The sequence below is a fragment of the Sorghum bicolor genome, chromosome 1, assembly GCF_000003195.3.
Source record: "Sorghum bicolor cultivar BTx623 chromosome 1, Sorghum_bicolor_NCBIv3, whole genome shotgun sequence".
NCBI classification, from domain to species: domain Eukaryota; kingdom Viridiplantae; phylum Streptophyta; class Magnoliopsida; order Poales; family Poaceae; genus Sorghum; species Sorghum bicolor.
In genome coordinates, this window is record NC_012870.2 from 59,315,903 (window position 1) to 59,334,207 (window position 18,305).

At 43.5% G+C, this 18,305-nt stretch overlaps 1 protein-coding gene across 1 annotated transcript; it reads left to right on the forward strand.

The window, feature by feature from the left end:
* On the forward strand, window positions 12,268–13,434 carry LOC8058771 (uncharacterized protein At1g08160). Its single transcript, XM_002464947.2, has one exon. The coding sequence runs from the start codon at window positions 12,543–12,545 to the stop codon at window positions 13,185–13,187; it is 645 nt and encodes a 214-aa protein (XP_002464992.1). The 5' UTR covers window positions 12,268–12,542; the 3' UTR covers window positions 13,188–13,434.

Consider the following 18,305-nt stretch of genomic DNA (forward strand, 5'->3'; position numbering starts at 1 on the left):
TCTTACAGTGAGCAAGTGAGCTGTATTATTAAACTTGCTCATATATGTAAGCGTAGACGGTACATACATGTATGCATGTGTGACACGTCATCCGCTCAGATAACGTGCCGTGCAATCGTAGGCTGCCACGTGCACAGAGATACTCCACTGTATCATACTACCCTACTACTCCTATACTACCCTCTACGGCTCTACGGCACGAGCTGTTTTGACTTGTGCGAGTGCTGACTGTTTCGTGCCTCGCCTTTTGTGGGCCCCTCTGTGCACGCAGTACGTACGACGAGTCTCTACCATTGGATCCACCTCCGGCTGTGTGTGCAATATGGACGGGCTGTTGTAAAATACTCTCTGAACCTGAGTGCTAATTTCAGGTCACGGCTTAGTTATATACGTACGTACTGTCATTAGTGTGCTAATCAACTTGCTGCGGTGGAGCTTTCTTGCTTTAGGTAAGCATCGGCATCACAAAGCTAAGGATATGCATGATTAATCTTGATTAACACTTTAACAGTGTAGTACTCAACTACATCCTTTTGGTTGCTAAGCATAAAGCAACGGCAGCCAACGATTCTGTGATACGTATGTGTGTAGTGGCCGGCGGTGCTTTGGGAGTGCAGTGATTGGCCTGAAGGCCATTAGAAAAGTACTCCTTTAGTATCGAATTTAAATGTCGTTTTGAATAAGATTTGGATTAAATATTGAGAATATAAATCATCAATAACTTTTAAATTGTTAAGTTTGAAAATATGAAAATTATATAAATAGATTTATCTTCAGAAATACTTCTATAAAAATATACATATATTATTTTTTCTAAATACTTTTATAAAATAAAAGGTTAAAGTTCTATTTTGAAGACTGTGTCACTGTCTTAAACGACATCTCAATTATATGCGAAGGGACTCAATGGAGTATATGCGTGCCGAATATAGAGCAGGCAGGCTCGCTGTTTGAGCATCATTCTACTACGGATTTGCTAGTGGTAATAATGCATACATGACATACGAGCAATCATTCCAAGGTTCTAAATTAATTATAGCTTATTTTAGCTTTATTCTGGTTGGCCAAGTGTTTCTTTTTACAAAAATGCTCCATGTAAGTTCAAATAAATCCATTATCAAGACCCAAAATAAATGTTCATCTCACTTCTCAAGAAGTCAAACTTTTAAAAAAAATTTACTACAAATATAGAAAATAGTATATCTCCAAAGAAAATAGTATGAAATTATACTCCATACTCAATCTAACTATACTTATTATATATTATAAATATTTGTATATTTTTATATAAACTTGGTCAAAGTTTTAAAGTTTGACTCCTTAAGAATTGAGATGTGTGTTTATGAGTGAGTAGAATCTAATGAATAATTTGGTCAAAGTATCATAGAGGTTTATTCGTTTTTCTATAAATATGGTCAAATACAGAAAAGTGTGAGCAAAGATAAAGCAAAACTCTATATCTTGTAACAAATGTAGTATGACATGATATGAGTCCATCCATACGTGTATGTACAAAAGTACACTTTGTACATGCTCGAAAAAAGAAATTTTACATATATGAGTTGGAGCACCGATCCATGCATGACAAACTATGCTGGTTCAAGTATGTTCCAGTTACTCCGAATGAAAACTTGGCTGTTCATGGCATGACGGGCTGTCGGCAGCTTTTCCCTTGTGGTACTTTGGATGAAAGTCGCTATTTTGAATTTGGAAAAGAAAAGGAACTACATCATAATCCGTGTCGGAAAGAGGGGTTGCGGCACTGTACACATGTTGTTGCTTGCATCACTAACACAGCTTTGGATGCTAATCTGACGCACGCATGTTATTAGGACGACTTCAAGGACGAAGCACATGTCCAGTCTCCCTTTCTATGTAAACTGACTAAAACGGAAAGGAGCATACCTACCACCGTTTTAAGTGTCGGTGTCGCTTGAATTTTTGTGTAAACATTTGTATCTCCAAACAAGTGTATTATAATGAATATTTATTATGCACCATAAATATTAGTAATCTCTTGTATATATTGGTTAAAGTTTAGTATATTTGACTCCTCGATATGTGAGAACAACACACTTACTAAAAGAGACGGTGAGAGTAATCTCATGGACAGAGTTTGAATCCTGTCACCACGAGCTAGGTATAAAGGTATTGCATGCTCCTTATGTTTCAAATTATATTATGAAGTGTTTTATCTTTTCTAGATTTTTTTTGTTATTCACTTAGATATACATAATGTCTAGATTTATAGGAAAAAATAATATATTTAGAAAAGTCAATACATCTTATAATTTAGAATAGGGAATGGGAAGAGTAGATAATACTGATCTAGTGTGTGCCACGATGCAACTCCCTTAGTTCTACACCTCTTCTGTTACTTTAGGTTATTACATATAGTAGCAACTAGTAGCAAATATGTATAGCTTGTCTTGCAATAGGAGAAAAGAAGACTATATCAAATGCCATTAGCTAGGGAAACGAGGATAGATGGACATCGAGGTTAACCTTCACAACCATGTTTAGGTAACCCTATTGTCGGGATAGAACTCATGAGCATATGACGGTCTCCTAGTGCCAGTTACCATGGTGTGGCATAAGATACCCATGAATAACTCGAGCTGCTCTATAACGACAACATGGAGTTGTCAAGGATCATTGTGCCCTCATCGTCATCTACCATGAGGTGGTTCAACACCTTCCTACAAAGACCTTGCATTGGTGGCCCTCCAGTATCAACCCTCCAAGCTTGGTGTGAAGTGGCATTGACTTAGTGTGTGAGAGGTGAGGAAACCCCTTCCTTGGTTGAGAAACTCCATAGCGAAGATGACACCAAGGTCACCAAAAGAATCAGTCACTGGTTGTGAGTTGTGGTGGATTATGACACATGCCTTGGTTTGTGGGAAGTCTGGTGGCGAGCCTAATATCATGACTAAGAGCGTACCTTGATGGATCACCAACATAGAATCAATGTTTTCCTAAACACTAAATGGTAAACAGTCGGTTACCTGCCGTTTAGCCATTATGCAGGCTAAATAGTCCATTAAATGGGCAAAACGGTCAACTAAACGGATTAAACAGATGATTAAATAGAAACGGTGTACCACTGTATAGCGTTTACACGGCGTTTAAATGGTCTAAACGACTGTTTAGGAGAACAATGCATAAAATAGAGGTTAAGTTTTGGCAACCTGTATGCCATGGGATAAATCGTCTTATATCTCTAGAGGTTTGCCTTCTATATCTCTTGCTCTATACTTACCTCATTGTTTGACCGGAACAGTAGAGGAATTCCCTACCTATTTTTTCTTTTTTCATTAATTGAAAGAATGCTATTTACAAGAAAAGAGTTACAAGACAACTAGGCCCAAAAACAAGAAAAAACATCTCATACATTGTAGCTATCTCTCCAAAGGCTGAGGGGAGTTTGCCTGCTTGGCTTGGCTTTAATACAAACTAAGTATAATTCTTATTTGAACTCTCTTTTCTAATTGTTGATGTTAATCTAGCCCTGATCAAAGGCCACCTCATTTCTTGTTGTCCAAATGATCCAACAAGTTGTAATAAATATTTCTCTAAAAAGAGGATCCCCAAAACTTGTTCTAGCATCAATTACCATATCCAGTGGTGACAGTTTCAGTGAATGGGGATGGAATTCCAATAGTCTTGTCTAAAAGGGCACTCAAAGGACAGATGGAAGCATGTTTCTTCACAACCACTGCTACAAAGGACACAACTGTAATCATCTAGGTGTGCATGTTCTTTCTCCTCATTATGTTTCTGGTATTGAGTCTATCTCTGAGAAGAAGCCAAAAGAAAATTTTGTGATTGCCTAGGTTGCTTGAGGTCCAAAGCCAAGAGAAGAGGGGAGAGGCTTCTGTTCTTCTAATGAGTATCCAAACCTTGTGTGACCTTTACCTTCCTAGATTAGGTTAGGCTAGTTGATAGGATTGACATACTCTAGGTTGCTAAACGCATGGAGGGTTAAAAGGGTAAGTTAAAGCACACTAGAAAAATCTTAGGTGCACATCCACTACTACACAAATGATTTTTGGTGACAGTGCCCAAACATTAATGGAGGCGGGCGCAAAATGTAACCGCCTCCTAAAATACTAGGGTATTAAACAAGGCGGTCCACTTTAATTAACCGAGGCAGTCACGTTTGCCCGCCTTGTAAAATCGATTTACGGATGCGGGCGCCTTAAGACAACCGCTTCCAAAAATAGTCTATTTTTGGAGGCGATCGACTTAAGGCGCCTGCCTCCGTAAATCAATTAACGAAGGCGGGCACACTATAAATCATGCCTCCAAAAAATAGGCGAGCACACTATAAAGCATGTCTCCAAAAAAATACTAGCCCAGCTCAGGCCCAGACAAGTCCATTGTAACGGGCTCATATATAATCAAGACCTTAGGGTTTCTTCAGTCATTCCTTTCTCCCTCTCCAGGCACAATAGCCGCAGCTCCTCCGTCTCCTTTCTCCCTCTCGCTCGCCCCTCCCTCTCAGTCTCGTTTCTCCTTCTCTGCTCCACGCAGGCATAGGCGGCAGTGCCCTCCCTCTCCTCTTCATCTCTCCCACAGGTGGCGGCGCCCCTCCCTCTCCCTTTCCCCCACAGGCGGTGGCATCCTTTTCCCCTTCCTCTCCCTCTGGCGTGCGACCGAGCGACCTGCTCGAGCGTGAGCACAAGCAACCTCGAGAGGAACACCAATGACCTACTCCTACACGGCTCCCTTCTACCTCGACGCCAGATCCGACGGGAGGAGCTCCTCCCCTTCTGCGATCGGTGGAGGAGCAGTGGTGCGGCGGTGCCCTCCCCTTCTGTGACCGGTGGGGGATCCAGGCGCCCCTTCTTCCCCTCCTCCCGACGATGGTGGTGCGCTGAATCTGCTCGAAGACCACCTGCAGCGGATCCAGCGAGGATGGCCTCCCCGCCTATGATTTTGGTGAGCTCTAGTGGTGGATCGACGAGGAGCAACCTGCCAGCGATGGATCCGACAAGGAGGAACTCCTTGGCAGCGGATCCGGCGCGCTGCGGTGGCGGATCGATGAGGAGGGGCCCGCTAGCAGTGGATCTAGGCTCACCGGTGGGCTCAAGAAGGGCTCACCGACGGGCTCATGTATTTTTTTATTTTTTTATCGATGTACCGAGGCGGGCGTTTCTACCGTGCCCACCTCCATAAACCGATTAATAGAGGCGGGCAAGGGTAATCGTCTCTAAAATTCTACCATTAACCGTGACCTTTCATTGGAGGCGGTTAGCCTTGCCCACCTCCAAAAATCAAAAACGCCCGCCTCACAAAAGTTTTATGTAGTAGTGATCATACATGATCTATTTATAGTTTTTCTACTAGTAGTTTTATTTAAGCCTTGCATTGAGGTTTTTTAGTAGGCACCCAATTCACCTCCCTCCTGAGTGCTTAGCTTTAACCATCCATCCTAGCCCACACATCTTACAGATGGGCCCGCATGCTAGCATGGGTAATTAAGTGGCAGGCCATGCTGGAAAATAGCTCTATATTATAGTCAACCGTCAATATAGTAGGGGCTATATGGGCTTCTCCTATTATTTGCTGGCTCACAACGGTCTTATCATCCACCTAATGTTTGTTGATTGTTAGCATAACTGCCTTCCAAACCAAAATACCTGATTTTCTATAGGAGCGGTGAAGGAAACAAGGACCGATAAAGTTAGCGGGCCAAGTAGATTTCTTCTTTTTTTTTCATTTGGCTCAACTCATGCATGCCACGTCTTAGTGAGGAGACTTTGTGCATGTGGCACACATCTTTATTTCTCCTTCTAGGTTCACAACAGGTGCGACAATTGACACAAATGACACCATTATAAAATTGGTTCAATTTCCTCTTTCTCCATATGGTATTAATTGACTACTCCTTCCGCTACAAGTTATAAGACGTTTGAATTTTCTAGATACATTTCGTTACTATGTATCTTGACGTAGTGTATCTCTAATTACTTAGCAAAAGTTATGTATTTAGAAATATCAAAATGGCTTATCATTTAGAATGGATGGATTAATCCCTAGTGCTAACCATAGGGCTTGTAATTTGTTGATTCAATTGGATATAAATGGGACAATCCAAATTAAAATGCACCAGAGTGCTTTCTAGTGTTATTTACCCTCCATAACCTAGCTGTACTCAAGTTGCTAGTCAAATTGTTACCTTACGAATATGTTCTGAACATTTTCCATATTTACGATCTTCAACTGTGACGAGTATCTCAAATGACCCCCACCTATCCTAGTGGAATTATCAAAACCGACGGGAATTATCAAAACCGTCAGAAATAATCATGAGTCTGGTAGTGCACGATCACATTATGAACAGAGCAATGTCTAACACGAACCCGCCAGCACATGCAGTCAAAAGTGATTATACGTTAGTGCGTGATTACATCCCAAACCAAGAAACATTAAACTAGTGCCCAAGTTATTAGTAGCACGCGTTGTCTCGTACCACTGGCATTCAGACAGCAAAGACAGCAGCCAAAAGGAAAACCCAGTCACTTTTGAATTACCCTCTCAAATTCGTCCAGGGCTTGTTTCGTGTTGCTCCGTCTCCGAGCTGGATCCCAAGCGGAAACACTCAAATGCTGATTAGAGAAGACAATTTCTGACCACATGTTCCGCCGTGTTGATAGAGAATTTAAGGGTGTAAGAAGCAAGATCAGTTAAAATTAATCAGGCAAAGTGCGACAACAAGGCACAGTGGGATCTGCTGACAATATGCCAAACGGCCGGATCTCAACTGCAATCTGATCCAGGGCAGGCTCACACTGACACATGCATGCCACTGAGGAAGCAATCCACTGACACATCTCTCTTTCGCTTATCACTTATCAGCTAGATCAACCATCTACAAACAGGCAACCAGGCCGTTTGCTGACAGCCAGAATAGCGACGTGTTAAGAGCTCTTAAAGTTTAACGGGTACTTTAGTATTTTCGTTTTATTTAAAATTAATGTCTAATCATGAATTAATTAGGCTCAAAAGATTTGTTTCGTAAATTATTTTCTATCTGTGTTTTTAATTTCGTAAATAGTCTATATTTAGTACTTCATGCATGTGTCTAAACATTTGATATGACGGGAGTTAAGTTTACTGCAACGAACAAAACTGAGCCTTAATATGTCCTTGCAAAAGAAACGGATTCTTTTGAACTACCGTAATTTTGTGTTCTATGGAAGTGCGATGGCGCCGCTAATGGGTGTCAACGTTCCCTTGAAATTTGTGTATACACTTTGCTATCAATCAATAATAAAGTCATGCTCGGTCTGGACCAGCTGTATCCATCAATAAATCTTTTGAAAGCTTGATAAAATCTAATGCATGCTTGCATTGTCTGCCTCTGCCTACTCTGGAGGGTGCTATTCAATTGTGTTAACCGGTGCAGATCACTCTTACCGTAGGAACACGTGAAAACCCACCAAAAACACATACCTAAAAGTTTTAAAAAGTTAAAAACTGTAAACGTTCATATATATAGTGCATCTCTATAGCGGCGCACGTTATTGTTGCAAAAGTTGAGAAAGCAACACCTTTTGTACAAATTCATGTGAAAATGAAAGTTTTCATGTGCATATGTGAAAATGAAACAGGTCACGATAGTTGAGGTGAAACCTGATAAGAGATTAGGTTACGTGTTCGAGAAATGGACCTCTTGCCTCTAACTTGACACAATTAGCTAGAAGAGCATTTTATACTATTTTTTTGTTTGAGGCAACCTTCCATTTGTATTTCTCAACAACTTCATTGTCTTTATTTTCTAGAATAAATCAGAAAAAATATCAATATTAATATTGTCAAGTCAAGAATTTGAACCCTAATAAATATTGTCAAATCAAGGACTTAATCTAAGTGGACAATTTTCAGCATGAAGAACCTTCACTCATTGTGCATTGTCTTCGTACTTGTCAAATCATTGCTTTTCCCCAAAAAAACAAATATAAACAATGCTTGATTGCTACAACGATAATGTAACAGACTGGAATTTGTAGAATAGTTGATTGCATTGCTGAGTCTTATGGACAAATTTTATAGGAGTACATTGCTTAGGGCAAAATAGCCTCCCATAGTGACAAGTGCGTAAGGAAAATGGCACCTACCTAGGGCATTAAATGATTTTGGTGATTAAATGATAACATGATCAGTTGGACAAATAAGATTTGCTAGTATACAAAGTTTTAGTCCTATGGATGCAATGATGGATTCGGATGAGATGACAGTGATGATCATGTGATCAACACCTTGAGAAAATTCAAGGAGCAGTCGTGAAGACCCTAAATACAAGCAAGAAGTCCACGACATCAAGTGGAAGAAGCACGAACAAAGAGACACGAGGAAACATAGCTCAGTGAGCAGTGAGCACTAGAGTGCATCATCATATCAGAGCTCTCTGATGAGGAGCACTGGAGCTTAGGGTGTGTTTGGTTGCTGGATGGAGGTTGTATGGCTAAGGGGATGCAGCAAGAGTAGAATTGTATTTCGAAAAGAGAGTGTTTGATGAAGTTGCATGAGTGGATGCCAAAAATTAATATATTGTTTGCTTTCCTACATGAGCAAATGCAATTTTTCTAATATAAGATTGACATGTGGATCTCGTATCCCATCCCTGAATTCATTGGCTCGGCACTTAAGCTAAATTAGACATATGAGTGGATGCATCATTCGCAAATGCAAATGCATGGACAGATGCAAGCATCTACAGTGGACCTATCTATCCAAAACACGCTTCCTTCAAAGTTTTCACACACGCGCTCATGTAGGTTGGCCATGCAACCATCCAAACACGCTCTATAGATCTTTGCAGTCTAGAAGCTAGGCTGAAGACATAGTCTCACCTTATACCTTTTGGTTGGTATGATCTCACATGATTATAAACCTAGGTTGGCCAAATAAGTTGTTCTAGCCCAGTTTCATATTTTAGTATATAAACGATAGCAGCGGGAAGAAACGTGGCCATAAAAAACTGTAACAAAAAAGTATATCTCGTTTGTTTTCTAGTTTTAGCTTATTTTGGCCATAAGAAGAAGCATATAAGCTGCCAAATACTCTCGTTTACTGTGATAATCTCAGTGATGTCCAGGGGCGGAGCTACAGTGTACTCAGTGGGTGTGGCCGTACCCACAAAATTTTTAAAAAACAGTGATAAAATCTAAATTTTAACCATATATGCACTCACATATTGTAAACTCCCGCACCCATAAAGGCAGACGCACCCCTGTCAGATTTATTCTAGCTCCGCCACTGGTGATGTCTATATGTTAAGCTTTGCGCAGTATCAGGGGCGTTGAGTTTTTAGACGTAAAGCATGTTCAGGCGCAGAATTTCAAACTATTTGAGTATATACCTGGCAACCCGTACCACCGTACCTGCTGTCCTTCAAGGAGAAAAAGAGAGGTCCAATCGATCTTACGTACTTGCCTTGTTTCTAATTGAGCAAGAGCGTGTTCATTAGCGACGTGCTAAGAGTTAACTACTCGTAGTGCAAAGATTAGGTCAGAGAGCTTTACCAGCCAGTTACATGTGCAAGGCTGCATATTGTTGCAGATTGACTGATAGAACATATAGTGGTATATATTATTATGAAACAAAAACAACTGACATGGACTGAAGCCCTATCCCTGGCTGCAAACTTTTTATCTTAACTGACAGTCTATGTGATGAGCATGGGCTTTACAGTGCATCATGCTCCTGATGATAAATTCTGCCACACTTTGTTTTGCCCCTTACGGGAAGCTCAAGTCGTATCTGCAGCCTTTTGCCACTAGGCATTATATAGTTAGCCCTATAGCTCTAGCTGAGGCTGATGCACTGATGCCCAATTTGCAGTGTTGGTCAAGTGCGCGTCCCACTTCTCCGTTTTCATCACAGTGCCTCTCTTGTGTTTCTCGTAAGCATGTACGGCGAAGTCTGTATTGCTGGACTTTTAGGTATCTACGCTGCACATCTTTCAAGGTTGGATTTGGAATTTGGGTACCTGCCTACTGTGTGAAAGTGAAAAGCATACTTGCTAGTACCACTTTCGTGCTTGCTTTTCATTTTTCAGGTTAAAGGAACCTTCAGACATGCTCCAAATAGACATTTTTTTGTTGCTATAGACAGAATCTACCGTACAAGTTACAAAACCACCGGCAATTTTCTTTTAATCTCACCGTACATGCCATATCCCATGCTTTTCTCCACTTCCAGGTTCCAGCAATGTTAGGGGAGGCAGTTCACCGGCGAGGTTGGCCTAAGGCGGTGCCCAAACGCAGTGACTTCATTGTTAGCTTTGTCTGGCCAACTAGGCATGGACGCCTGCGTGTGCAAAAATTAGGTGCCCTGCAGAGGCTAATATAGCCACAGGAGAGAGAATGTCTCTATAAAGATAGTGTGTCCGCTTGTAGATGTGGTAAGGTTGGAGTATGTTGTGAATGACGGTGGATAAACAACGAAGAACACAAGATTAAACACAGCGGAGACACAAGATTTAACATGAAAACCCCCTCCAATGCGAAGGGGAAAAACCACGGGCGTCAGCTAGCAAACAGTACTCACTATTATCAAGAGTTCGGTTACAACGCCGTGTGGCGGCTTACAAGATCATATTTTTGGTGGAACCCTAATTTAGGTACATACCGTACCACGGGGCCAGCCCCCCCCCCCCCCGAGTGACAACGAGGGCAGGCTTCCGCTTCACTTCGTCAGAAGTCGGCCTTTATAATGTGCACCTGAATTTGAAACATATTCAACAGAGTATATGTCTGTGATGGGAAAGTGGTGATCTCAACTTAATTGCCTGTACATACGTGAAGGATGATACTTTTCTGAAGCCAGCACTTTTGTTTGGTCGCATTGGTGAAGCCCTAATTAGTGATTCAACAGTGGCTTTCTCGCTGAGACGAAGGCAGGCTCACGTGGAGCTTGAGTCTGCCGGCGGTAGAGAAGAAGCCAATCTTGATGGAGAAAGAAAAAAAAACATGGACTGGATCAATATCATCCGTCGGTACCCAAGAAACAATCGGTCCATGGTTTCTTAGGTTTCTGAGAAACTTTTATTCAAAGTTTGAGAGTTTCTCCCGAAGTGGTACTCCTGTGTTATTTTGGAGGAGCTACAATTTATAGCTCCTCCAAATATCTCTGGTTCCTTATTTTTCTATATAAAAAAGGGTTCTTCTTATCACCCTAAGCACTACTGAAAGCTAAGGATGCCACTAAATGTCCCTTCCCCTAAGTTGGAGTACAAGACTCAACGGCAAACACGATAAACAAAGTAGAACATAGAAGCAACAACAATAACAAAACCATGATTAAGGTTCAACCTCAGTTAATATTGTTAAACCACGAAGGGTCTCATGACTGATAAAATTAGTTAGTTACAGGAATCCAAAAGCATCGTTATATCACTAAAGTGTGTTCCGTTTGGCACAGCTTCACTTCACTAGTGAAATCGTTTTTTTTTTCTTTAATTCGACTCTACATGAACAACTCCATTGATAGAGCTAGAGCCGTTTTAGTAAAATATTTGGCAAAACAACTTTACATGTGCAGCTCCTTAAAACGTGTTCTCACAAAACCTTATGCAGGGTCTACCTGGACGAGGTAAAGCCAGCTAAAGCCACTATTTTTTTTGGCTCCATTCCATCTCAAATACTCCCTCCGTCTCAAATTAAGTGTTGTTTTAAGTTTTCGTACCACAAGTTCGACTCAATTTTATAGAAAACACATACAATATTTGTATCTTCAAAAAAATTTGTTATAAAACTAGATTCAAAGATCTTTTCAATGATACTAATTATATACTATAAATATTAATATTTTTTACTATATATTTAATTAGGCCAGTCTCAATGAGGGTTTCATTAGAGTTTCATGCACATTAAATATGCTGATGTGACGTTATATTAATGAAGAGAGAGATGATACGAGTTTCATGAGAGTAGAGAGAGTTTCATCCTCATGAAACTTCTATGCGCTGTTTCCAAAATATTGATATGTTGGAAACTGTGACATGAAACTACCATTAAAGATGGCCTTAAAGTTAATTGTCGAAAAGCACAAACAACACTTGTTTTTGGGACAGACGGAGTATCTGCCCAGAGCACGGCTTTAAAGGAGACGACGTTTCTGCTCCTTGTTTGAACATCAAGCTCTGCTTTGTTGACTCGACGAAGTACTCTACTAATAATTCCTAAGCGGGATGCTACCACGCTGCAAGCATTCCATGGTATGCGTGGACGACTCAGCGAAATTCCTTCAGTGCGCAGGGAGAACTCAAATTCGAATCTCTCCGTCGTCAACAGTCACTCAAAGCACAAACCGAAAGCAAAAAAGATGAGCACCGGAGCACGGCTTTCAAAGCAACACACCCCAGACATCTAGCTGTGGCCATCTCTTTGATTCTTTGCCCTCCAAGAAAGCCTGCGGCACATGGAGTACACACCCCTCGTCCCCTCTGAACGACGATCTCCTCTATACAAAGCGCCGCCGCGCAACCGGGAACAGCTAGCTGCGACGTCGCCACGCACAGACTACAGTAACAAATGCCGGCGGCGGCGGCGATGCGGGGGGACATCACGTACAGCGGGCGCGCGCGGCGGGTGGCCGTGCTCCGCTGCCTCGTCGCCGCGCTGGTGGTCACCATCCTGCTCGCGGGGCTGGCCGCGCTCATCTTCTGGCTCGTGGTCCGCCCGAAACCCATCGACTACACCGTCACCCGCGCCGTGGCGCGCCACTTCAACGTCACCCCGCCGCAGCCCGACGACGCCACGGCGAACGCGACGTTCTACCTCACGCTGGCCGCCAACAACCCGAACCGGCGCGTGTCGATCCTGTACGAGTGGGTGGAGTTCCGCGTGCTGTACGGCGAGGGCGAGGCGGCGCAGCTGGCGACCGGGGACGCGCCGGCGTTCGCCCAGCCGCACCGCAACGAGACGCGGCTGGACGTGCGCGCCGTGGCGCGGTCGGTGCACGTCGGGGAGCAGACCGCGCGGGAGCTGCGGCACGACCTCGCGGCGGGGCAGGTGGGCGTCGACGTCCGGATGCACGCGCGCGTCCAGTTCAAGGTCGCCGGCGTCAGGAGCAGGCGCTACGACCTGCAGGCGTTCTGCTCGCCCGTCGTCATCGGCCTCGCGCCGTCGTCCGCAAGGTCGTTCCAGAGCGTGCCGTGCGACGCCGCCATCTCGTAAGGCCAGTAGGCAACACAACATGCATGCATGGAGAGCCCGCGTGCCACTCGATCGGATCGATCGGATCACTAGCTAGCTAAGTGCCTGAGTGTGGTGTGCTGCAAAAATCTACTAGCAGCTTGGCCTGGCTCAATATGCATGTTTTGTTAGGTTTAGATGTTTGACTTGGTACGCCTACGTACCCATATATATTGACGTGTCTTGTAAATCCAGCTAATTCTGCTTGCTACCTTCTTTCGTTTCGAAATTGGTTAGTGTGTGCTGAGCTTTTTGCCATGTTTGATATATACTATCATCAATCATATATATGCTTGCTGCCTGTGAGTGCTATCCCCATTTGGGAAATCAGAGTTGCTACGTACTAGCCCCCCTCTTGTTCAGTATCCTTATCCCAAACAATTCAGACTTTTGTTTTGTTTATATACATATATGTTCCGTACATTGTTAAACTTGCATTGGCACTCCTCCATGTGTATAGCATATTTAAAACCTGATGGCTTTCGTCACTTTGGTGTAGCCATTGTCCATGCCCTTGATTGCAGCTTATGTTCTTCCTTCAAGTGCGGCTTTCATGTCCTAAATCTTAATAATTCCAAAAGTGAAAAAAAATACGACAATGGACACAGACTTCAATCAACTTTGTTGCTTTGTGCCTCTTTGGAGTTTTCTGTAGTAAAGGACGAGGAAAAGAGAGCAGTCCATCACCACTTGCAACTAACTAGTGTTCCGTGGTGTGGTGTCAATTTAGCAAAAACTAGTTGCCTCTCTTCATCCAGAAGAATACCCGGCATGCGGTCGTACGTATTGCCCATTGCACATTGCTAGAATATCCTCAACTTGAAGGTACCTTCAGCTTCTAGAATTTTGGAGCTGAGCTGGAGCTTAGAGTGCACTAATAGCGCTTAGGTGAGACATATATATTTCACTTCCATTGTATATGTTGAAATAACACATCTAATAATTAACTTCCTACTGCAATGATCATATAGACATATACTAATAGATGATAATATATTGCAAATTCAGGTGATGCTGCTGCGCTAGTATACTTTATTTGACGTACGCTTGCAAATGTGGTAACTTTTCAAAGACAAGATCACTGACGAAATATCTGGGCTCTTCCTCTGAATACCTGACCTATTGGTCATAAACTCGCATGATGCATTCAGCATTTGCAGTGCGACAAGAACGAAGCTAGTATCGAAAGAGATGGAGTTAATTGGAGCTGTACATACTACTAGTCTCTGATCTTGTCTGTCATCTGTCCTGGCGTGCGTGATCCACAAGCACGATGACGCCCGGCCGGCAGCGATCTGGCCGGCCGGTAATGCGTTCTGGCGCACGCAGCACTAGGGCCGGGATTCATTTAGCAAAACTAGCTAGCTAGCTCCTTGTTGCTATGGCGTGTGTCAGCACTAGCGTTTCCTCATGCATCTTGCGCCTATTAGCTCGCTCGCTAGCTCTCCCTCCTCCCTGCGTGGCCTGTGTGTGTTTTTCTGCTTGGTCGATCTTGTTTTCTATATTGACAGGATTGCCGCCCGTCAGTCGTCAGAGGCCGTGTGATTTGTTTGTTTTCTCTAGCTTCCATCATGCCTCCAGCTTGAAATTTTTGTCAGGGTGGAACGTATAGTACATACGCTGAAACAAATCAAAGAGGGCAGCGATCGATCGACAGCTTGTGTCTTATATGGAGGCATGCACACAGCACTAGCTATCATATCGGATGTTCATTTCGTGGGATCGGATCATACATAATGCAGGGAAATATGTGCTAGCTATTACCTGAGTGTGTAGGTCCGATGGGGACTTTCAGAAAGCAGCAAGCAGGGTGTAACAAAGCCTGAATACTTTTTTGAGAATTTTGGGGCGGTGACGATGGAACAATCATCAATGGTAGACAGTTAGTATAGTAGCTTTACTTTGTTGGATGGAATCGAACCTGGCCAAGTGGCCATACATTGCATTGTGACAGTAGAAGTGCATGCCATGCGCGAGTGGACCTGTGAGGGTGGCGACGATTTGATTTGATTTGATTTCTTGGCCGGGTCTGCAAACGTTGAAGCGACGACGAGCGATGCTACATGTCTTGTACGTCCTCGAAATTTTTCATCTGAAAATCCAGTGCCAAGGATGTTATATGTACATACAGGTTGCTAAATTCAGAAGCTATGTACGTATGTATTTCAAGTCTTGAGTTACGTGATTTTCTTCAGAAAGTAAATTCAGAAGCTATATGATATGATGTGGACGCACCGTTGAACCGGCCGGGACCGAGGACACGTTAGCCAGCAGGGCGTACCTATGCTCTTCTCGAAATGGGCCAACATTGGGTGGACGCCTATGAGTAGGCCGTATCTGGCCCGCTCGGGAGTTGAAAGCCGAAACAGGCCTCACCACCACCATTTGCGCTTTCAATCCTTGTGAGCTTGCTGTAGAGTAGTAGTACGTCCTCAAGTAGTACATCATAGCCCGACAGGCGTCGTGCATCAGTAAGGTCTTATTCACTCCGTGAAAATTTTTAGATTTGCTTATAGATTTTTATTTTATTTTAATAATTATTAGTATTTAATTATAGGTTAATTAGATTTAAAAGTTTCATCTCGTATATTACATACAAATTATATAATTAGTTATTTTTTATATATATTTAATGTTATGTATATATATCTAAAGATTTAATTTGATAGGACAATTTTTTAAAAAAACTAAACAGAACCTAACTCCATCGAGAGCAAGTGGATAAACTCCCAAGTCACATCGCCAAACGTTAGACCGATTGACGTGTGACGCCGAGCACGACGCCTCGCTTCCATTCCACGGGTCAGTCATACAACATGTGCGCTCGCTCGTCGTGCGCCCGCGCGTGGCCACACGCCGTTGCGCCCCCACGCCCCAGCACGACCAGGCAGGCGCGTCTCTGTCGTTTTCGATTCGGGGGGCCTTTAATTTGCTTTGGGTGTAGTATGCCTTTTGGTTACTGTTGTTAGGGCCCAGTCTCAATGAGAGGTTTCACCTCCCGAATTCCATGATGTGAAAGTTAATATGAAATAGGTCTCTCTCTACAGAGTTTCATATATTATTTTAAGCTTTTGTGGGTCCCCTCGCTCTCTCTCTTCCGTGATGTTTACGGTCTAGGTCAAAGCGCTGCCGACCAAACGACCATGTCCACGATGAAGCATGACTAAATATGCCTGCAGCAGCGGAGACGCAGACGAACATCCATGCAGAGGTAGTACTGACGGAATGCACGACACACAATGGATCGTTCATGACGCAGGCGACAGACTCCACTGCGCACCGGGCAGCGGTTGTCGCAGCCGCTGGTTCAGGCAAAGTTGTAGATGGTGTTGAGGTCGGCGCTCTGAGCGGCTACAGCTCCGACGCGTCGTGGCGAGGATGGACAGAGCAGAACGCCTCGGAGCAGGGCATGGATGCGGAGGTGGCTCGCGGTGGTCGCGACGAGGACGGAGCAAGGGCCTGAAGTCGGAGTGCTTCACGCTCGCAGCATGGCGAGCTTGCGGCGGATGGCCGCGCCATAGCGGAGCTCACGACGGACCAGAGCAGATGGCCTCGCCCGCGACGGATCCCTCCCTCCCGTCCCCGCATCGCGGTCAACGGAGCCCGTGGTGGAGCTCTCCTGCTGGTGCCCCGCGCCCCGACGGTGGAGAAGAAGACCCGCAAAGAAGACCGGCGCGATGAAACAAATCTGAGTCCTCAGTGGAGGTTTCACGCGATTACCAATGTTTTGGAAACCACGCTGATTATAGATGTACAACGGGCCGGGCCAGCACGGCCCCCAGCCCGATCGGGCCGGACCGGGCCGGCACGGGGCGGGCCACGTCGGGCCACGGGCCGACCGGGCCGGGCCACCACCGTGCTGCGGGCCGAGGGTGCGGCCCATGGTCCGGCCCGTGGGCCATTTTCCCGGGCCGGGCCGGCCCACAGCCCGACAAGCATTTCATGTCTTAATTTACCAGTTTTTTTTAACAAAGGTCAATTTTTTTTACAAATCACAACATATGAAAGAAGTAGCATACAATTTCATTGTTTCAAGCAAAACATATCTCAATTCACAAGTTATATCAAAGAGAAAGAGCACAAAATCACAACATGTAGGACAAAATGAGCGGGCCGTGTCGGGCCACGGGCCGACCGGGCCGGGCCACCACCGTGCTGCGGGCCGAGGGTGCGGCCCATGGCCCGGTCCGGCAACGGGCCGGGCCGCCCGTGGCCCGCAAACACCGGACCGGGCCGTGCCACGGACCGGGCCAGATTTAACGGGCCAAATGTACATCTATAACGCTGATACGTTTCATCGCCATGAAATCTTTTCCTTCTCTCTCCTTCCAATTTCATGCAAAGATTATTTTTTATCTGATGTGGTATCCTATTTAATGTGCATGAAACATCCCATGAAACTCCATTGAGACTGACCTTATTTACATTTGTAGTATTAGTATGTTTAAGGAGATTATTAAGATTTAGGAGTAACAATTAAATGTGTATGTACTTATTATAGTCCTTAAAAAACAACGTCCATATGTAATAGTACCTCAATAAAGAACAATACACATGAAACTAGTACAGTTATTACCTCAATAAAGAACAATACACATGAAACTAGTACAGTTACCTCAATAAAGAACCAAACTTCGACTCCAATTACATTTACATTAATCTTTAAGTGCTTTAGAAAAACTCGTCCAATCATCTTTTTATGCAAGATCGTGGATAATATTGAGATTGATCAAATAGTCTTCATATCAGATGCAATGACTTTTGAGATGTCAATATTAGAATATTTGAATTAAAAGTTTAAATCCCTAATAATCTAACATGTCAATCAAATAAGCAATGGAGTATTGTGGATTACATTTCTCAAAAGTAAACGATTACTCCAGGCAAGTGTGAACATTTAGAAAAGGCAAAATATTCAGTACAAATCATATCTTTGGTGCAATCCATGAAAAAACTATTAAAACGATACATAGTTGTTTTCAAAAAAATAAAACTTTGCACACCAATAATGCATTATAGATGTGCATTGTCACAAAATTTTAGATTCAAACTTGTTTTCCAAAAATTCATATGAAAATAACAAATTTTTGTTGCATATGC

Excerpts from the sequence above, each read along its gene's own strand:
- LOC8058771 (XM_002464947.2), top strand. The coding sequence starts at position 12,543 with ATGCCGGCGGCGGCGGCGATGCGGGGGGACATCACGTACAGCGGGCGC.